General features: G+C 40.6%; 1 protein-coding gene across 1 annotated transcript in view; it reads left to right on the forward strand.

Moving 5' to 3' along the window:
* The first annotated feature begins 10,054 nt into the window (after positions 1-10,054).
* The window catches only part of LOC110528126 (receptor tyrosine-protein kinase erbB-3-like), a 38,171-nt gene continuing 25,100 nt past the window's right edge, over positions 10,055-23,125 (forward strand). The window contains exons 1-4 of the mRNA XM_021609949.3: positions 10,055-10,687; positions 18,574-18,728; positions 22,018-22,204; positions 22,566-22,691. Coding sequence (XP_021465624.3) covers positions 10,609-10,687; positions 18,574-18,728; positions 22,018-22,204; positions 22,566-22,691 — 547 coding nt within the window. The 5' untranslated portion in view covers positions 10,055-10,608. The remainder of the gene's footprint in view (positions 10,688-18,573; positions 18,729-22,017; positions 22,205-22,565; positions 22,692-23,125) is intronic.

The raw sequence follows: 23,125 nt of genomic DNA on the forward strand, positions 1-23,125 counted from the left end.
CCCGTTGATATATTATCAAATAGATATTTGAGGATTGATTATAACCAACGCTTGCCATGTTTCTGTCGATATTATGGAGCTAATTTGGAATATTTTTCGGAGTTGTCGTGACCGCAATTTCCGCAATTCAGCTAAACGTGAAGAACTAACAGAGTTATTTCGGCTACAAAAATAATATTTTGGGAAAAAAGGAACATTTGCTATCTAACTGGGAGTCTCGTGAGTGAAAACATATGAAGGTCAGGGTGACAGGGTGATTAACAAAAGGCTAAGCTGTGTTTCAATATATTTCACTTGTGATTTCATGAATATGAATATTTTCTAGTAATATTTATGTCCGTTGCGTTATGTTAATTAGTGTCAGTTGATGACAATTCTCCCGGATCCGGGATGGGTAGATCCAAGATTAACACAGTAAATTCATCAGGCTTAAGCCATGTTCCAGTCAGGCCAATCACATCAAGATTATGATCAGTGATTAGTTCATTGACTATAACTGCCTTGGAAGTGAGGGATCTAACATTAAGTAGCCCTATTTTGAGATGTGAGGTATCACAATCTCTTTCAATAATGGCAGGAATGGAGGAGGTCTTTATTCCAGTGAGATTGCTAAGGCGAACACCGCCATGTTTAGTTTTGCCCAACCTAGGTCGAGGCACAGACACGGTCTCAATAGGGAAAGCTGAGCTGACTACACTGACTGTGCAAGTGGCAGACTCCATTATCTACTAACACAAAACAAAGAAAAACTAAAAAGATGGAAAGAAAATTTGTATCCACTTAAGTATTTATTCACTATCGTTGTTTGTGTGTTTTTTTTATTTTTGAAGAAAAAAAGAGAAAAAAGCAAGAATAAGCTGCCTGCTAAGCTGGCAGGCTGACAAACAGCATGCTGCCTGGCTTGCACCCTATCTCCTTTACCCTAATCTTGGCACACAGAAACTAATCGGCTACTCGATTTTGGAACATTTTAATGAAAGATTACCTTAATCCAAACTAGAAAATTGAACTCAACCCATCAATCACCCCATTGTCCCCATAACTGTCATGACTGTGGGCTCAACATGTCTGCTTTTGCTAACATTTTACCTTTGACCCCTGACAGAACCTTCCCAATGCCATGAACGCGGCTGAGATCACAGACAAGATGGGCCTGCACTCCCTGCGCCACCGTAATTGGTACATCCAGGCCACATGCACCACCAGTGGGTACAGCCTCTACAAGGGACTGAACTGGCTGGCCAACCAACTGAAGAACAAGAAGTGAGAAGCGGGAGAGGTACTAGGTGAACCAGGCAGGTAGTGCTGAGCAATTAACCGAAATGTCAGTTATTTTTAGTTTTTTTAAAACAACTAATTGACCGGCCTTCCATTCCATTTCATTCAGGTATTTCCTGTGAGCTCAATGCGCACACTGCGCTGCAGTTTCTCTAGAGATAAATCAGATCAAGCCTGAACTGTACAATATAGTAGGGAGTTGTATTTTCCAACAGGCCAATGTTCTACATAGTTTAACGCAGAAAAAGTGATAATTAACTACAAAGACCATTATCCATTACAGGCCTACGTGTTTCTGTTATGCCTGCTATGTAAGAGACAGAAGAATGCGCAGTTGCTTCGTGAGGGATCTCTACCTGAAAATACATGACCTAAGTGATTGATAGTTGGTATTCAGCAGTCATAAAGTATGCCTTATTTAATTTGAAGAACTACAAAAATAGTGATTTTGTCAGACAGCTTTAAGCAGCAGCTCTATAGAGATGAGATGATGACTTGGGATGAAATAATAAAGTCATCAAATAAACAAATGTAATAACAACTGAAATATTTTATTAACGTGACATAATGTGACTAAATGATGGTTAATAAGTAATAAGCACTAATGGGCAGTCACTACCATCATGGTACTTGTATTAATAGTTTTATTCTTTGTTGTTATAGTATTCAACCAACATAATGCATAGTGCATTTCATGAAAAAAATATGAGTGATTATTTTTTAATAATCGAACCGAAACCGAACTGACCTCAAAAAGCACTAATCTCTCAGCACTACAGGCAGGACAACACCACTGGGACTGGGGGTTGGTGAGTTGGTGGTATGATAGTGGGTGTGGGGAGTTTGTCAGGTTGGCTTCGTTGCTTTTTGTTAAGGTTTCGGCCATTGTTTATTTTTTTTCAATGTGCTGTGAAAGCAACACGGAAGTGACTGCCTCCTCAGCCTTGTAGTTTTTCAACTTTTGTAGTTTTTTTAATGGTATCCAATGTGTAAATGGTAGCAATGGTCTTCAAGCGCGAAAACGATAAGGAAGCAATGCGGAAGTGGCCGTCACTTTCACAGGGTATTGAGTGGATGGTGGTTTGTTGGATGATGAGGATTTGAGTGATTACTGACTCTCTTATTGTCATGCCCTGATTTGTTGTTTTCTGTCTGTCTGTGCCAGTTTGTCTTGTTTGTCAAGTCAACCAGCGTTTTTGTTCTCAGCTCCTGCTTTTCCCAGTCTCCCTTTTTCTCGCCCTCCTGGTTTTGACCCTTGCCGGTCCCGAATCTGAGCCTGCTTACCTGACCATGAGCCAGCCTGCCATCCTGTACCTTTGCCCCACCACTCTGGATTATTGACCCCAGCCTGCCTTGACCTGTCGTTTGCCTGCCCCTGTTGCCGTAATAAACATTGTTACTTCAATACAGTCTGCTTTTGGGTCTTACCTGAAATGTCATACTTATGCCATATGCTCATTACTCATAGGCTACATGCATACAAACAAACACAAATGTACACAACCAAACACACGTCTGCTGTTCCTGTGTCGAGCTCCTGACAATGGGTGAGATGAATATTAGTATAGATACAGTATTGAAACAAAATGTGACTCAAACATGCATTCCTTGAATGTGTTTTTGAATGTTTCTGTGTCGCTTTGACTTTCCATCTGTCAGCTCTTTTTGATCCAGTTGACGTGGTTTGTCTTTCTCTTCGTGTCCTCCTCTCTCCCTTCCTGTGGAGTAACAGAGGATTTTCTCCACTTAAACAGGGTTTTTATTCACTTCACTCATACCTTGTATCGATTGTTATAAGCTTTTTGTTCCTTTTTCTTTTGTGAGCAACAGTGTTGCACTTTGTGTGTGTGTGTGTGCAAGTATGTATCTTTGAGAGTGTATATGTGTTGTATGAGAATGTGTGTGTGTGCTGGCATGTGTTTGATTTGCCAGGTAAGAAGGCGGTGTATGTGGATTTATGCAACAAATATAACAAAACTTCTCTAATCATGACATCACATGCTTGTAATTGGCTGTCTGAAACTTCATTGTGAGCCTCATTGGCTCACACACTCTATTCTGTTCCCTTAAGTAGTGACCTGTGTTGTGCTGTATTTGTTTGACATATAGTGATAGATTCCCATGGGCTCCTAGTAACCAGAACCAGAAGATAATGCCTTCTTTCCTGCCTTCGCTCCCTTGTAATATCAGAAATCAGTCTGAGATAGGTCTTGTAGTTGTCCTCCCATGTTTCCACTGTGATCAGGTGAATATACAGTTCCTTATGGGCATGTGGACTTTATCATTGGTCTCCTCTAACCTGCCTAATGGTGCTAGCACTGCATGGACTAACTGCACTGATTTCTGTGTAATAGATGGTCACAATAGATAGCTGGATGCTTATATTGCCAAAAGTTCAAATGCAGCTGCTCTCACACACAAGAGTGTGTTCCATAACTGGATAAAGAGATGCATCACTGCTGAGTCTCTTTTAGCCAAGTGGTGAGATGTGTGATGCCAGTATTGGAAATTATGTGCAACTGTGATGTCCTGCAGTTTGACTCAGACACTTATACACAAAGATGTGCACACCTCTCCTCACTAACACAAGCTGCTACTGCCTGCCTTCCCTAGTTAGGAGTCACAAACTGCATCATATTGCTCGTACTTGAGTTTCTTTTGTCTGTGTTGAGTTGGATCAGAGGAAGACATAATTGTCTAAGTTGATAGGTGACTGAATATGAATATGATGTTTGTTGATGTATGTATTCATGACTGTGTCAATTTATTTGACATGCTCATTTTAATATATTTAATTATTTACTTACAAATAAGCAGGGTGAAACCATTTATCTTTGTATTTTTCAGGAGTTGTATTCTATTTGACCTGTCAGATACAGTATGTTGGTAACACCTAAAGCAAATGACAGTATAAATGGAATGCACTGAGAATATTCATGGCATTACTAGAACAATACCTGACCTCAAACCTCCCTCTGATTGTATTCTGTCAAGACTCAACACATCAAACACTCTGATTTAGTTGCTTGTCCAGATGTAAGTCATTCTACCACCACTGATACCAGCAGAACTGAGGTTACTGTCTTTTTGGTGAGTGTTGTAATATGTAACACTATTAAATCATATGCAAACCACACAGTCCAGTATTCACATGCATACAGCATCTGTTACTTGTTTGTGTTGAATAATTTGAGTTTTGTTGCCTTATGTATAACCATTCTACAGTTTTTATATACCTTCTATGAAATGTTTTGTTTTTTGCTCCTTAATGCAAAATTGGTCAACAAGGGGGTTCTGTCCTCTGTCTTCCTTTGGGTTCCTGTGTTTGAGGAGTGTGCTTGGTTCATTTCTAGTAGTTGGTTTTTGGGGTTCTGTAAAGTTTGTCATCAGAAGGAGACCAAGGTGCAGCGTTGTAGGCGTACATTCTTTTATTTAAATGTTCCAAGAAAAAAATAAAAAATACAAAGAACGAAAAGCTTCGTCGTGCAAACTCTTTGCACTCAAACAAAGACAAGATCCCACACTGAAGGAGGGAAAAAGGGCTGCCTAAGTATGATCCCTAATCAGAGACAATGAAAGACAGCTGCCTCTGATTGAGAACCACACTCGACCAAACACAAAGAAATAGAGTACATAGAATGCCCACCCCAAATCACACCCTGACATAACCAAATAGTAATCACCCCCCACTCCCTACGCTGATCCCTCCACTTCTGTGGATACGGACCGTGAATCGTCGCCGGAGACTCCGGACCGTGAATCGTCGCCGGAGGAACCGGACCGTGGATCGTCGCCGGAGGCTCCGAACTGGGAACCACCGCCAGAGGCTCCGGACCGGGGATCGTCGCCGGAGGCTTCGTACGTGGAACAGGTCTCACCGGACTGAGGAGACGTACTGGCAGCCTAGTGAGTGGAGCTGCCACAACACATCCTGGCTGGATACTCACTTTAGCTCGGTGAGTGTGGAGAGCTGGCACAGGACACACTGGGCTATGACGGCGCACTGGAGGCATAGTGCGTAGAGCCTGCGCAGGATATGCTGGGCCGTGGAGGCACACTGGAGGTCTGGAGTGCAGAGCTGGCACAACGCGTCCTGGCTGAATACCCCCTGTAGCACGGCAAGTGCGGGGAGCTGGAACAGGCTCCAACTCCTCGTAACGTCGCCGTTCCGCTTTCACTGCCTCTATCCCCTCCTTCGGACGACGATACTCCCCAGCCCTTGTCCAGGGTCCTGCTCCCTCCAGGATTTCCTCCCAGGTCCAGTCCTCCTGACCACGCTGCTTGGTCCATTGGTGGTGGGATCTTCTGTAACGTTTGTCATCGGAAAGAGACCAAGGTGCAGCGTGGTAGGCGTACATTCTTTTATTTAAATGTTCCACCTAGAAATAAACAATACAATGAACGAAAAGCTTTGTCGTGCAAACTACATGCACTCAAACAAAGACAAGGTCCCACACTGAAGGAGGGAAAAAGGGCTGCCTAAGTATGATCCCCAATCAGAGACCATGAAAGACAGCTGCCTCTGGTTGGGAATCACACTCGGCCAAACACAAAGAAATAGAGAATATAGAATGCCCACCCCAAATCAAATAAAACGTCTCTCTCAGGGCGTGACAGGTACAAAAATGTGATGTTGTCTGTGAACATAAATTATGATAATCAATGGGAAATAGATGAATTACCTAGTGACTTATTGATGAATTATCAAGTATCTGGGGTGTCATGGACACCTTGTAAAGCTGTAAAGTGATGTAATAAAACAAAGGAAAATAGACTAATTTTCTCTATGACCTGTCTCATAGGCTCTGTGTGAACGTTACTGAAATGTATCTGACAGATGTGGTGACAAATTCAACAGAAGTAGATGACATAATCAACAATCAGAGTATTATTGGCTATAGCCCTCTATCTGCACTAGATCCCAACTTCGGTTCTCCAGTACCCCCAACAGTTCACATTGTTATGGTAGCCCTGGACAAGCACAACCGATTCAACCTATCATCAGGCCCTCAATGAGTTGAATCAGGTATGTTCGTCCGGGGCAAAAAATGTGTGCCGTTGGGGGTACTCAAGGACCAGAGTTGGGATCCACTGGTATGGAGTGCTCCATCACATCTTACCTAGAGCCAGGACATAATCACGCTAAGTCATTTCTGTAATAAACCTGTGCATCTTTTCATGTTGGCCAACATTTCAAAAATGTTATTGCCATATGCATATGAAATGTTTCATTGCCTGGCCTAACATGAAGGCAACTTTAGTCTAGCTGAATGAAGATATTGTGAAACAACCTCTACATGCTTGTGTTTAACTGTCTATCTTTGTATTTGACCCCATACCTCACTGTTAACCAAGATGAAACAAGAGGTCCTTTTTTGAAATTATAAGATCTTTGAGAAGATCTTCCTGGTCGAACCTCTGGCTATAAAGAGATATTTACTATTCGTTTTTTAACATTGCATAACAACAGTAGGTTTATGGCAATGGCACAAATAAGAACATGTTGGGGTGTTTTGGGGGGGACGGGGGGGGGGCTCTACTAAGCTTACATACAGTGCCTTGCGAAAGTATTCGGCCCCCTTGAACTTTGCGACCTTTTGCCACATTTCAGGCTTCAAACATAAAGATATAAAACTGTATTTTTTTGTGAAGAATCAACAACAAGTGGGACACAATCATGAAGTGAAACGACATTTACTGGATATTTCAAACTTTTTTAACAAATCAAAAACTGAAAAATTGGGCGTGCAAAATTATTCAGACCCTTTACTTTCAGTGCAGCAAACTCTCTCCAGAAGTTCAGTGAGGATCTCTGAATGATCCAATGTTGACCTAAATGACTAATGATGATAAATACAATCCACCTGTGTGTAATCAAGTCTCCGTATAAATGCACCTGCACTGTGATAGTCTCAGAGGTCCGTCAAAAGCGCAGAGAGCATCATGAAGAACAAGGAACACACCAGGCAGGTCCGAGATACTGTTGTAAAGCCGGATTTGGATACAAAAATATTTCCCAAGCTTTAAACATCCCAAGGAGCACTGTGCAAGCGATAATATTGAAATGGAAGGAGGCCTGGCCATCCCTCTAAACTTTCAGCTCATACAAGGAGAAGACTGATCAGAGATACAGCCAAGAGGCCCATGATCACTCTGGATGAACTGCAGAGATCTACAGCTGAGGTGGGAGACTCTGTCCATAGGACAACAATCAGTCGTATATTGCACAAATCTGGCCTTTATGGAAGAGTGGCAAGAAGAAAGCCATTTCTTAAAGATATCCATAAAAAGTGTCGTTTAAAGTTTGCCACAAGCCACCTGGGAGACACACCAAACATGTGGAAGAAGGTGCTCTGGTCAGATGAAACCAAAATTGAACTTTTTGGCAACAATGCAAAACGTTATGTTTGGCGTAAAAGCAACACAGCTGAACACACCATCCCCACTGTCAAACATGGTGGTGGCAGCATCATGGTTTGGGCCTGCTTTTCTTCAGCAGGGACAGGGAAGATGGTTAAAATTGATGGGAAGATGGATGGAGCCAAATACAGGACCATTCTGGAAGAAAACCTGATGGAGTCTGCAAAAGACCTGAGACTGGGACTGAGATTTGTCTTCCAACAAAACAATGATCCAAAACATAAAGCAAAATCTACAATGGAATGGTTCAAAAATAAACATATCCAGGTGTTAGAATGGCCAAGTCAAAGTCCAGACCTGAATCCAATCGAGAATCTGTGGAAAGAACTGAAAACTGCTGTTCACAAATGCTCTCCATCCAACCTCACTGAGCTCGAGCTGTTTTGCAAGGAGGAATGGGAAAAAAATTCAGTCTCTCGATGTGCAAAACTGATAGAGACATACCCCAAGCGACTTACAGCTGTAATCACAGCAAAAGGTGGCGCTACAAAGTATTAACTTAAGGGGGCTGAATAATTTTGCACGCCCAATTTTTCAGTTTTTGATTTGTTAAAAAAGTTTGAAATATCCAATAAATGTCGTTCCACTTCATGATTGTGTCCCACTTGTTGTTGATTCTTCACAAAAAAATACAGTTTTATATCTTTATGTTTGAAGCCTGAAATGTGGCAAAAGGTCGCAAAGTTCAAGGGGGCCGAATACTTTCGCAAGGCACTGTATGGAATTGTTTTAAGATGAGCATACCATGGATCATTTAACTATATGATTTGGAATTTTAGGAACCTTTTATGTATAAAAAAAAAAAAAAAAAAAAAGATTTGATACAATATTGAATAAAAGATTATAGCCCATAGAAACGCATTGATTAACACATTCATAAATGGCAAAAAACAGTAAAAAAAAATCATGGGAGTGTCTGTCCTATTATCTAGGAGATATAAGAAACCTCAAGAAAAAAAATGTTGGGACACATATTAAACCCCTTATTTTTGTTGGCACAAAACTACCTCCATACTTCTATTAATTTGTATGGGTTATGTTCAGATAAGTCCTGAGACACTTGTGGGGGTAGTAGAGCAAAATGGAGAACACCATCATGTTCGTGAGTCTCTTCTTTCCATAGAGTGGTCATTCGTTTGTAGCCCAAAATGTGGGACACTGCAGACGTTTTTGTGAGAAGACCAATTTTTGGGATGTCTCCTGGTCTGACAAACAGCTGTATCTCTGCCACTTTCCAGGCAGATGCATAAGGGTGACATTGGCGAATGTGAGACGCAGACCAATTTCTCTAGCTTAAACTAATGGATTTTGATAGGGATTTTTAAAATTATGTTCATTAGATTGACTCATGGGTGCGTCAATACACTCTTAAAGATTTCAATTAGTGCCTGTCTGTTCAGTCACTGACAAACACACTCACACAGACTGGAGTTACAGGCAGAGCCAGTTTCAAGAGAGCAGTTGTTAAGCTGGCTCATCCACTCAGTCTCTCTCCCTCAGTGTGTGTGTGTGTGTGTGTGTGTGTGTGTGTGTGTGTGTGTGTGTGTGTGTGTGTGTGTGTGTGCGTGTGTGCGTGTGTGTGAACTATTCTGAGTCATTGTTCAATCGACAACCTTAATGATGACATATAGACAGTATATTCATATGCAGGTCCTCTACTAGGATAATCATCAGTTCATCACTGTTACAGAATACCAACATTTAAATAGTTGAATTAATTTGATGTACTGAGAAAAACAGTGTTTCAGTGACGCACACGAGAGAATGCAAGAATGTTTTCCCCCTCTGTGCACGGGCTTGTAGGGGTTGAGAAGTAAATTTGACCCGTGGACAATGCTGTCATTCTGATAGCGCTGGTCCAGCCCCCTTCAAAGAAAGAGTGACCAGTCCACGCTACCTAGACATTTATCAATGGTGGACTTACATTAGCCCCGCGATAAGCCAGGAATACCAAACGATGTTGAGTCAATTGTGTGTAGTGTTGTTAATCATCATTAATTGGTAGGGCTACAAGAATGTCTACAATTTATTTTTTCAAATACTTGATGTATATAATTATGGAAGGATATCCAAAAGACATTACAGAAATCAGAAAGATGATACGAAAATTATTTGTATTTTGCATATTGACATGACCAATACGACTAATATAGGCGAATAAAAAAAAAACATGATGAATAGGAAGTTTATTTACTCACAAAGATGGTTCAATAATGATCAATTCGGGACACTTCGATACAAGGTGATTTTCGTAGCAGGTTAGGAGACCAATTTCTCAACCTTAACCCCAGTCTCCTAACCTGTTATGTCAATTATCCTTGCCTGCTGCGTAAATTCTCCTAACCTGCTACGAAACAGTCACTTCAGTATAGAAGTGGAGTGAAGATCGTTTCCTTAAACAATTAGTTGCAAGTATTACGTTGTAGACTTGACGCAGACAGTTTTGGAGTAGCCTACAGACGGCGCATTTGTCTCTGGTTGGTTCAACGACAGTCTCTTGTCCAATCAGTGACTACTGATGATTTTACACATCAGAGAGGTTGAAAGATTGTAAACTGTGCCAAACCGATATACACTCGCTCTATCCTCGCCTATATTTTTGTCAATAGGCATACGAGTAGGCTTTTTACGTTTAGTTTTTCTGTAAATTAAATGAATGTTTTAATCCATTCGAATCTGCTGAGTAGTCTTCTGCTGCAGAGAGAACGTTCAAGATCGGGGACTCTTAAATCCGAATGTATTTACTTAGCCTGTTCTCTTTGAGATACGGTACATAGCAGGGGATACATGTTTACATTTAATTGATTTATTTGACTAACAATTCATGAGCAGGAGGAAACCGTGGAGGGTAGTCGATATTGTACATCTCTCCCAGCTCGTAATGTTTGATAAAGTGTGTCAACTGTCGGAATGAGGGGACTCCGGAAGGTGCTCGCGCTATGCGTCGCGCTACCATGGCTCCAGCTCACCTGCGCTCAAACTCAAGAAGGTAAGTTTCGTGCCTGTATTGGGCTTGCCGTCAAATTGATTAGACTTTCGCTCAAGTAATTTCCTCTTCCCCCGACAGTGCCCAAATTTCTGTTTAAAAAAACTATTGTGAAAATGAGGAGTCATTTGGGAATTGGCCCAAAGTGTCTCATTTTGTGGCATACGGCATTTACGCCCCAATAAAGTTGCCTATTATTTTGTCAATAATCTCAATGTGGTTCGTGTTTTTTTAGGAGGGACCAATCCCACAGTTGTGTACATAAAATAGTCAATATGGCATCACTTGTCCTCACCTAAATCGGTGCTGTGAATCTGACCCTAGAGACAAAACCAGTTTCATATGTGCTGAACCTGTTTGCTGTGCGTTAGTCGACTTCAGTTAGCCGACATTCGAAACAGCGTGCTTGTATGTGTTTGTGTCAGTTGTGTCTGTTATCGCTTGCCATGCAGCTCCTCCCTATAAATGTCTAAGAAAACAATGTTTACTTTCTGTTTTTCTGTGTCTTTCTCACTTTGCACTTCAAAAGTGTTCCTGGAAAATACTTTCAAATCTGTGCAGTGTATTCACCTGGTATTCATAGTGTGTCAGGTGTGAGTGTGTATAGCCTCCATGTCAGAGTGAGGTGTTGTGATTCGAATCACAAACAACCACGAACACTGGCTGAACTTTGCCTCTGTACTTATGTCATCCGGCTGTAGGTAAATAAGGTGGTGCATTGCAGGAGGAAAACCATGTAAACAACAGGTCAGGGCACAGGTGATCCCCATCAGGTGACAGTCAATGGAAGATAATAGGCTGAAGTAAATAGACTCATACTGTACATGTCACTCAACAGTACAAATATATTTCATATAGATTTTGAAAAGCATCAAATCAATACTTTATTTCCTCTGCATAGCACACTATCCTTATTTCAATGTATTCTCTAGAGATCTATAACTCCTCATCAATATCTGGTAAACAATTCATTCATTGCTGGTAAATGTTGCATGGATCCATTTATTTTTTTACATGTTAATAAATAGTTTATTACACAATGCACCAGAGTTGAATCTGCATGTTAGAATACTCACACTTTATTTTCTGAGGGACAGCTGGTCCTATATGTAACAGGTTGGCTCCAGTCAAATTGAATGAAATATAATTTGATTGATGGACTGGTTCATTAATTGTCCTATATGTGACCATGAGCACTGGTCAGGTAGTGGTTTGTTGTCTTAGCCATCGGGGATGTGGCACAGAGCTCAAGATTACAAGGCCCTGTGTGCCATAAACTCATATCAGGGTTCAGAGATAACAACAACTGCCATGTCATAAAAATATACCTATCACAACACTTTCTCAGGCATCTCTGAAGCTTGGATTTTCCTCAATCTCTTCAAGCTTGTTTTCTATCACCTGGAACTGTGTATGTATGTGTGTGTGTGTGTCTGTGTGCACGTATGTTTGTCTGTGTGTGTGTGTGTGTGAGGGTTGAGGGTTGACATTCCTGGCATGACTATTCTAATGCTCAGATGTTTGTGACTGTAGCATATTTATCTGAATAATTTAATTCTTGTTATATGACACAAATGTATTTTTAATGATTGATAATTTAGTGATTTCTGGTAAAGACCTTAATTGAATTATGATGCACACCCTTGTAGAAAATGCATTATTTTTGGTTAATAAAAACAAACAATTTACCTGTTCAGGTTTTATAATACAGTTATACATCAGGATATTATTTTTGACGATATATCGCAATATTATTATTATTATTATTATTATTTAAATGGTTCCAATATGTATTTATAGATTTGATTTAATTTCCTTCTTTGTAATTGCACAATAACTGCCCACACAAAACAATTTGTGCCTTACAGGTAATCCTCTCAGTGTTTACTGCTTCACTAGAGGGACACCTGTTCTTATTTACGGATACGTCACAAAAAAATGTTGTCGCACCGGTTAGTGAGGCATGTACTCTAGCATGTTATTGTGTAACCCCTGAACTTTTCAATGTGAACCTCTCAGTCAACACTAGTGTTCCCTTCGCAACACAGGTAGATGTACCCCTTACAGTGAATATTTACCATTTTCATCTATCACAAATAATACCCTGCATCACTGATGCAATTTTCACCAGTATGTGGTACATTTTAACAACTCTTAGTACAAACCTCAAAATAGATCATCAAAAAGGCAGTTCTTTCAAAACTCTAAGTACAACACACAAAATCCTACACACACTTTTTCACCAAACTTAATCCAGAAATACATGTTTCACATTGTTCATATTAAGTAATTGTATTTTACAATGCAATGCTCATATTACTTTTGAGAACTACATAATTAAAATATATGTCTGTAAAGTATAAGCTTCTCACTGTAATCAGTGCCTGGAATCTGGTTCAGGTTATTAATCTACCTACCAGGGTGTTTACAAATAATACAGAAACAAGATCATCCACATGTATTGATCACATTTTTGCTAGTACTGTAGGACTTTGTTCTAAAGCTATATCCGTACCCATTAGTTGCAGTGATCACAATATAGTGGCTATATCCAGGAAAGACAAAGTTCCGAAAACTGGGCCTAAAATAATATTTAAGAGATTATACAAAAGGTTTTGCTGTGACTTATGTGGATGATGTTAAACATCTTTGTTGGTCTGATGTGATTAATAAGGAGCATCTAGACGCTGCACTTGATTAATTTATAAAATGTATTCTTCCAATTATTAATAAACATGCACATGTTAAGAAACTGACTGTTAGAACTGTTAAGGCTCCATGGATTGATGAGGAATTTAAAAACTGTATGGTTGAAAGAGATGGGGCAAAAGTAGTGGCTGATAAGTCTGGCTGCACATCTGACTGGCTGAATTACTGCAAATTGAGAAATGATGTGACTAAACTCAACAAAAATAATAATAAACTGTATTATGAAGCCAAGATCGATGATATAAAGAATGATGGAACCATTTGATGTTGCCAATTATTTTAATGATTATTTCATTGGCAAAGTGGGCAAACTTAGGCAGGACTTATGTATTAAAAACCAAATAATGAAAAAAAGCATTGCAAGTTGGAATTTTGTAGTTAGTGTGGGAGAGGTGGAAAAATTATTGTTATCGATCAATAATGACAAACCTCCTGGCATTGACAACTTAGACGGAAAGCTACTGAAAATGGTAACTGACTCTATAGCCACTCCTTTCTGTCATATTTTTTATCTGAGCTTGGAGGAAAGTGTTTGTCCTCAGGCCTGGAGGGAAGACCAATTCATTCCGCTACCCAAGAGTGGTAAAGCAGCCTTTACTGGTTCTAACTGCAGACCTATCAGCTTGCTGCCAGCTCTGAGCAAACTTTTGGAAAAAATTGTGTTTGAGCAAATACAATGCTATTTCTCTGTTAACAAATTAACAACATACTTTCAGAATGCTTATAGAGAAGGGCACTCAACATGTATTGCACTGACACAAATGTCTGATGATTGGTTGAAAGAAATTGATAATAACAAGATTGTGGGAGCTGTCCTGTTTGATTTCAGTGCAGCCTTTGACATTATTGACCATAACCTGTTGTTGAGAAAACGTATGTGTTATGGCTTTTCAACATCTGCCATATCTTGGGTTCAGAGCTATCTATCTAATAGAACAGAGGATTTTCTTTAATGGAAGCTTCTCTAATGTTAAACATGTAAAGTGTGGTGTACCGCAGGGCAGCTCTCTAGGCCCTCTACTCTTTTCTATTTTTCCAATGATCTGCAACTGGCAGTAAACAAAGCATGTGTGTCTATGTATGCTGATGATTCAACCATATACGCATCAGCAACCACAGCTAATGAGGTCACTGAAACCCTTAACAAAGAGTTGCAGTCTGTTTTAGAATGGGTGGCCAGTAGTAAACTGGTCCTGAACGTCTCTAAAACTAAGAGCATTGTATTTGGTACAAATCATTCCCTAAGTTCTGTAACTCAGCTGAAACCTGGTAATGAATGGTGTGGCTGTTGAACAAGTTGAGAATACTAAATTACTTGGTTTTACCGTAGATTGTACCAGTACGGGAAAAAGTACAAAAATGTATCCACTCACTACTGTAAGTCTTTCTGGAGAAGAGCGTCTGCTAATGACTAAAATGTAATTGTGATCTGTCATGGTTAAAACATAGATTCAATGGTTGTAAAGATAGGGAGAGGTCTGTCTGTAATAAAGAGATGCTCTGGTTTTATGACACCACACTCCAAAAAGCAAGTCCTGCAGGCTTTAGTTTTGTTTTATCTTGATTATGGTCCAGCCGTGTGGTCGAGTGCTGCAAGAAAAGACGTAGTTAAGCTGCAGCTGCCCCAGAACAGAGCGGCATGTCTTGCTCATCACTGTCATCAGGGGGCTAATATAAATGCTATGCATGCCAGTCTCTCTTGGCTAAAAGTTGAGGAGAGACTGTCTGCATCACTTCTTCTTTTTATAAGAAATATTAATATGTTGAAAATTCCAAATTGTTTGCATAGTCAACTTACACACAGCTCTGACACACATTTACCCCACCAGATATGCCACCGGAGGTCATTTCACAGTCCGCAAATCCAGAACAAATTTGAGAAAGTGTACAGTTTTTATTCAGCTATTATTGCATGGAACTCCCTACCATCTCTTAAAGCTCAAATGAACAGCAAACCTGGTTTCAAAAAACAGATAAGCAACACCTCACGGCACAACACCTCACGGCACAACACCTCACGGCACAACACCTCACGGCACAATGCCTTTCCCCTATTTGACCTAGATAGTTTATGTGTATGTATTGAAATGTAGGCTATGTGTGCCATTTGTAAATTGATGTAGTTCTGTCCTTGAGCTGTTCTTGTTTATTAATGTTCTGTATTATGTCATGTTTCATGTTTTCTGTGAACCAAAATTCCAAAATACCAAATACCAAACATAGAAAGTATGATATGTACTCGAATGTACTACTATGATGATGACTATTATGTAACAAATCAACGTTTTTTGGTCGCTTACAAAGATTAGCAGATGTTACAGCAGGTGTAGCGAAATGCTTGTTTTTCCAGCTCCTACAGTGCTGTAATACAATATCAATACAATACTCATTATATTTCATAGTAAACGTATATTTTTGGATCAGTGGTTGATTGGTGAAAGATGTTTACAAACAAAATAAATGCACAATGAAAGGTTTTTAATTTAATACTGACTGCATTACAAGTTTTAAAAATTCAGCATATACTTGTGAAAATAGTACCAAAGTAATAAAAAAACATACATAGACCTCTAAGGTATGCAGTAATCTCTTGGTGTCCTGAGCCAAGTTTCTGTTTACCTCATCCATCGTTTATATCACTTTATAAAACGTGTTTATCTCCTCCTCCCTCTTTTCTTTCTTGTCTTTCTTTTCTTCCCTTTTCTTTCCACTCCACTTTTTGAGTGTTAAAACATTGGAAACATGAATGAAAATTACAACTAAACCTAATCCAGGACTGAGTAATGTTTCTAGAGGGTTAGGCTACTGGCTATGGCAGTAATGTTTTCAAACGTGTTAGGTTACTGTCTATGACAGTAATGTTTTCAAACGTGTTAGGTTACTGTCTATGACAGTAATGTTTTCAAACGTGTTAGGTTACTATCTATGGCAGTAATGTTTTCTAACGTGTTAGTTTCCTGTCTATGGCAGTTTTCAAACATGTTAGGTTACTGTCTATGGCTGTAATGTTTTCTAACGTGTTAGGTTACTGTCTATGGAAGTAATGTTTTCAAACGTGTTAGGTTACTGTCTATGGCTGTAATGTTTTCTAGTGTGTTAGGTTACTGTCTATAGCAGTTTTTAAACGTGTTAGGTTACTGTCTATGACTGTAATGTTTTCTAGCTGTTAGGTTACTGTCTATGGCTGTGATGTTTTCTAGCGTGTTAGGTTACTGTCTATGGCAGTAATGTTTTCTAACGTGTTAGGTTACTGTCTATGGCAGTAATGTTTTCTAGCGTGTTAGGTTACTGTCTATGGCAGTAATGTTTTCTAGCGTGTTAGGTTACTGTCTATGGCAGTAATGTTTTCTAACGTGTTAGGTTACTGTCTATGGCAGTAATGTTTTCTAGCATGTTAGGTTACTATCTATGGAAGTAATGTTTTCTAGCGTGTTAGGTTACTGTCTATGGCAGTAATGTTTCCAAGCATGTTAGGTTACTGTGTGTGAGTTTTCTGTGAACTCTTCCACCCCTCTCCATCTCTCTCTGTCTGCCATCTGCAAATACTGAAGTGTCTCAATACCAAGGGAACCCACCTAATCAGCCCATTCAGATTCTTCACTTCTCCAGCAATATTTGAACATGCATGTTGCTCTGCCTGTCTGTGTATTTGTGAGTGTGTTAATGTAAATTACTGTGATGGAACATTTTGTATGTGTGTTCTTTTTCATCTGTTGACCTGGTATACATGGATTCTTCATTTCTTTGTGTTCAATTATTGTGCCTGCATACACATTAGTGTTTGTGTGGTGATTGTATACTTTCGTGATTGTGTGTGCCTGGGTGTACATGTGCAGGTGCACAGGACTATTTCTCAACAGGCAATTGAACTGGTTGAGTGTCAACAGCTTTAAGCCATCTACTGATAGCAGTGACCCAGCTCAGGCTTCTCCCAGCGCTTAACCTAGGTGGGGTAGTGATAACATGGTTCTCATTGGGAAATGTACACATAAGAACATAATTACAATCTAATGGGTTTCCAATGACCAAATGTGTATACATTGCACAAAGTCCATGGTCCAATTTGAGCTGAACAGAACTCCTACAGTACACTGTGCTTGACTGTAGCTTGTACACCTTGGATCTAGTTGGTGGTTCATTATATAATAATTTCTGATCCTTGTTTTTACATGTTTATTATTCTCATGCAACCTCACAATGCGGGTTGCACATGTATGCAAATGCTGGGCTATAGCAAAAATGTGCAACCCTGTGGGTGTCCAGGACCAGGATAGAAGAGCACTGGTCTAATGTAGCACGCTGCTAAATTAGTGTTCAGGAATGTCCCTTGACCCTCTAACAAGGTAGAGTCAGTGTGCACTGTCTGGCTCTGTGTGTGTGTTCACATTCCTCCATACTCCTCTCCTCTCTAACATCCATTCACAGGGAAATATTGTGATGAGCCTTAAGAAACTATAATTTCACTCTGGACCTAACACTATTTGAACCTCTCTCTCTCTCTCTCTCTCTCTCTCTCTCTCTCTCTCTCTCTCTCTCTCTCTCTCTCTCTCTCTCTCTCTCTCTCTCTCTCTCTCTCTCTCTCTCTCTCTCTCTCTCTCTCTCTCTCTCTCTCTCTCTCTCTCTCTCTCTCTCTCTCTCTCTCTCTCTCTCTCTCTCTCTCTCTCTCTCTCTCTCTCTCTCTCTCTCTCTCTCTCTCTCTCTCTCTCTCTCTAAAGTGTCTACTAACAGCAACAGCAACTACAATTAAAAAACACATGTTATTATCTAGTTAGCCTCTCTTCCTTCCTCTCTCCCTCTTTCACTTTTTCTCTCTCTCTCTTTGGACATCTGGCTAAGATTTGATTAGCAAAACAGTCTCAGTTGCAATGACATTGAAAGGGAAAAGGACTGGACTCCTACAGTCCACAATTAACAAGGCCTTGTAGGTCTGCCCCAGAGACAGTCAGTCACTGTATTATATGTAGCACTAGCCTAAAGGGAATGAGAAGGAAACGTGAACAAGTTATTTATTATTCCTAGCACTAACATGTATTAGTCATAGTCAGATTTGACTGTAAGTTGTGTCCTGATGTGTTACATCAAAACTACACAAAATGTGTCAGTACAACAACAACATAGGCTAGAGTTAAAAATTGAAATCCTTAAAACTGAAGAACTGTCTTTACCCATCTTTCCCCCAGTGATATGCTCCGGCACCCAAAATGCACTAAGCGTGACAGGAAGTTCACAGACGCAGTACACGCTAATGAAGGAGATGTACAGTGGCTGTGAGATCGTCATGGGTAACCTGGAGATCACCATGATGGAACACTGGAGGGACTTCACCTTTCTTCAGGTGAGGGGATGAACAGGTGGATGAATGGCAACAGGTGTGTATGTGTGTGTGTCTTGCACCAGGAGAATGTATCATCTACTCCAGTCAATAGAAGTCTATATATATAGTGCCAACACTAAACACACAATCAGACATGTCAGGCCACACTTCCCTCTGGGGCACAGAGAACAACACAGAGATTTTATCATTGTGTGTCTCTTGTGGATGATGTCACTGTCTCCTGTACACAATGAGTCCTCTTACATTCCCCTGTGAAACCTTTATCACTGTGGCGCGGCCATGGTAACTGATCACACAGCCATGGTAACTTAACACAAAGCCATGAAAACCAGTTAGTTATCCGTAAACAGAGCCATATACTGTATATGCCTCTGCCTGTAACTAGTTTCTGTCATGGCACAGGTATAGGATCTTAATTTGAGCCAGTTTGGTACAGCAGGAAAATTATCCTGCAGCAACAGGAAGTGTAAAATATTATGTGGATTATAATGAATGGACATTTTTTTGTAGGAGTTGATACATTCAAAAGCCTTTTTAAACCTCAAATACACTACAAGTTCTCCTGCAACAGGGTGATCAAATTAAGATCCCACATCTGTACTGTAGTTACCTAATGTTACGGCTGTCATGGTAACAATTGATGAGTGAGAGAGTAAGAGGGATGTTGTGATGTTATAGTCAAAGTTGTTGAATTTTAGAATTAAGATGTCAGTACATGATCCGCTACATCAGGTATTCCCAAACTGGGGCATGCGTACGCAATGCCGTCGGAGATACACCAAATAAAAACGTGATTCATATTTAAAAAAATATGTATATAAAAATATATATATAATTCTTCATATTTTTTTTATTTATTTTTATTTTTACCCCTTTTTTCTCCCCACTTTCGTGGTAAACCAATTGTTGTAGTAGCTACTATCTTGTCTCATCGCTACAACTCCCGTACGGGCTCGGGAGAGACGAAGGCTGAATGTCATGCGTCCTCCGATACACAACCCAACCAGCTGTACTGCTTCTTAACACAGCGCGCATCCAACCCGGAAGCCAGCCGCACCAATGTGTCGGAGGCTACACCGTGCACCTGGCAACCTTGGCTAGCGCGCACTGCGCCCGGCCCGCCACAGGAGTCGCTGGTGCGCGATGAGACAAGGAGATCTCTACCGACCAATCCCTCCCTAACCCGACGCTAGGCCAATTGTGCGTCGCCCCACGGACCTCCCGGTCGCGGCCGGTTACGACAGAGCCTGGGCGCGCCTGGGCGCCCTTAACCACTGCGCCACCCGGGAGGCCAATTCTTCATATTTTCAAACAGTACATTTATATTTTCCAATGGGGCTATACATTTGGGTGAGGTTTTTTTCTCGCCTGAGTAGCCTCATTTTACTACCAAAAATAAAATGAAACCATCTAGTGTTCAGTGAAATAACAACACAATGTCAAATACAGGTAGCCTAGTCAAATAATTCACATCCAATCACATTAACCGTTACTCTCTCGCGGGAAACCTTCACTCTTGCGCAGACATTTAGAAACGAAACATGACAATTTGAAAAATAAGCCACATGAGATTTTTGAGTGAGAATAAAGACTTTTGAGTAGTAAGACATGTATAAAAGCAACAGATACCATTAATAAGAAGGGGCTAGAAGCGTCTTATATGGTGAGCTACCAAGTCCCTAGGACAGGCAAGCCCCATACTATTGTGGAGGACTTCATTTTTCTTGTTGCCGCAGATATGGCTGGGACAATGCTGGGGGAAAAGGCCAAAAAACTATACAGACAATGCCATCAAACAACACTGTTTCACAACGCATCAGTGACATGGCAGGAGATGTTTTGAAACAATTACTGCTTCGCATACAAGCCAGTAAAGTATATGCTTCACAGCTGGATGAGTCAACAGATGTGGTGGTCCTGGCACAGCTCCTGGTATATGTCCGTTACGTTTATGGGGGGTCAATTAAGGAATTATACCCTGATGAAGACAGCTTCTCTGTCGAAACGTTGATTATTAGGTTATTAAATTATTGCATCTGAGCTCCTAGAGTGTGCGGCTCTTCTTTAATTTTTAAGTGCCACAACCTCACCTAAATAGGTGTACGTTTCTTTCGCCTCTGGGTCAATTAATGAAGACATCTTCTTCTGCAAACCACTGAAAACCAGGACAACATGAGAGGATATTTTTTAAAGTACTGGACAGCTTTGTGACATCAAATGGACTTTGGTGGTCAAGATGTGTTGGTATCTATACTGATGGCGCAAAAGCCATGACAGGGCGACATAGTGGAGTGGTAACGCACGTGCAAGCAGTTGCTCCCGGCGCCACTTGGGTACACTGCAGCATCCACCGAGAGGCTCTTGCTGCCAAAGGAATGCCTGACAGCTTGAAATATGTTTTTGACACTACAGTGAAAATGGTTAACTTTGTTAAAGCAAGGCCCCTGAACTCTTTCTCAACCATGTAATGCTTTTACATATGACAGAAGTGCCTGGTTATCAAGGGGCAAATTATTGACACGTTTTTTTTTTATCAAGAGATGAGCTAAAACTTTTCTCACTGACCATAATTTTCACTTGTCTGACCACTTGCATGATGAGAGTTTCTCACACGACTGGCCTATCTGAGTGATGTTTTTTCTCGCCTGAATTACAGGGACTCTCCTCAATTGAATTCAATGTGCGGGACAAAATTGAGGCTTGGATTAAGAAGTTGGAGCTATTTTCTGTCTGCATTAACAAGGACAACACACAGGTCTTTCCATCATTGTATGATTTTATGTGCACAAATTAACTCAAGCTTACGGACAATGTCAAATGTGATATAGCGAAGCACCTGAGTGAGCTGGGTGCACAATTACGCAGGTACTTCCCTGAAACGGAAGACACAAACAACTGGATTCGTTATCCCTTTCATGCCCTGCCTCCAGTCCACTTACCAATATCTGAACACGAGAGCCTCATCGAAATTGCAACAAGCAGTTACGGGACTATAAAAAGTTTGGGAACCACTGCGCTACATAAATGTTCTTTACTCCGCATACTAGAGGGATACTTGCATGCAGGCTTTTTTCCCAGCCCAGTTCTAACACACCTGATTGAGCAAATCAAGGTCTTGATGTGTAGTTGATTCAATTGAATCAGGTGACAAATGCCTGCTCACACTGCTGCTCTCCAAGATCAACAATGAGGAACATATCCGTATCCTGTTTCCGTCTACAGTAACACCTTTTTCTTTCCGCTTTCTCTTTTCCTCTTACCTTCTTCCCTGACCTCTTCTCCCCCGTAGTCTATTAGAGAAGTGACGGGCTACATCCTCATTGCCATTAACCAGTTCAGCCGGCTGCCGCTGGACCAGCTCCGTGTCATAAGAGGCACCACTCTGTACGAGGAGCGCTTTGCTCTGGCTGTCCTCGTCAACTACCAAAAGGACGGCCAACACGGACTGAAGGAGCTGGGCCTCACACACCTCACAGGTACGCACGCACGCACGCACACACACACACACACACACATTTTTTTATTGTGATGAAGATAAGTCTTTAAGTGATACACATCATCATCATGAACAGCAACATGGTTATCATGGTCCACATGCCAACTACCATACGAACTTCAGTAGCAGGATTGGGGTAAATTCCAGTCAATCCAGGAAGTACAATGAAATTCAAATTTCAATTCCCAACTGTAGCATGAGAGATGAGAGGAGGCACTGCGGAGAGAGAAATACAAATTTGTGCCCGTTTTGATTTGGTTACTCACCAACGTGTTCTGGCCTGTTAAACTAATTGTTCATCTTCCTTTGTGTGTGTGTATGTGTGTGTGTGTGTTCCAAAGAGATACTGGAGGGAGGGGTGCAGATCATTCAGAATAAGTTCCTGAGCTATACCCCTCAGGTGAACTGGTTGGACATAGTGAAGGATGGAGACTCTGAAGTCATCATCAATGAGAACGGGCCTGAACGTGAGTATAGCATCAGGTAGATGGTAGTACTCACAGAAATGACATGTATTCAGATTAGTGCTAGGACTGCTACTATATACACTACTGTTCAAAAGTTTGGGGTCACTTAAAAATGTCCTTATTTTTGAAAGAAAAGCACATTTTTTGTCCATTAAAATAACTTAAAATTGATCAGAAATACAGTGTAGTCATTGTTAATGTTGTAAATGACTATTGTTGCTGGAAATGGCAGATTTTTTTATGGAATATCTATATAGGCATACAGAGGCCCGTTATCAGCAACTATCAATTATGTTAGCACAGCTGAAAACTGTTGTGCTGATTAAAGAAGCAATAAAACTGGCCTTCTTTAGACTAGTTGAGTATCTGTAGCATCAGCATTTGTGGGTTCGATTACAGGCTCAAAATGGCCAGAAACAATGAACTTTCTTCTG

This window comes from Oncorhynchus mykiss, chromosome 7, assembly GCF_057628025.1.
Source record: "Oncorhynchus mykiss isolate SJ-2025 chromosome 7, ASM5762802v1, whole genome shotgun sequence".
NCBI classification, from domain to species: Eukaryota; Metazoa; Chordata; class Actinopteri; order Salmoniformes; family Salmonidae; genus Oncorhynchus; species Oncorhynchus mykiss.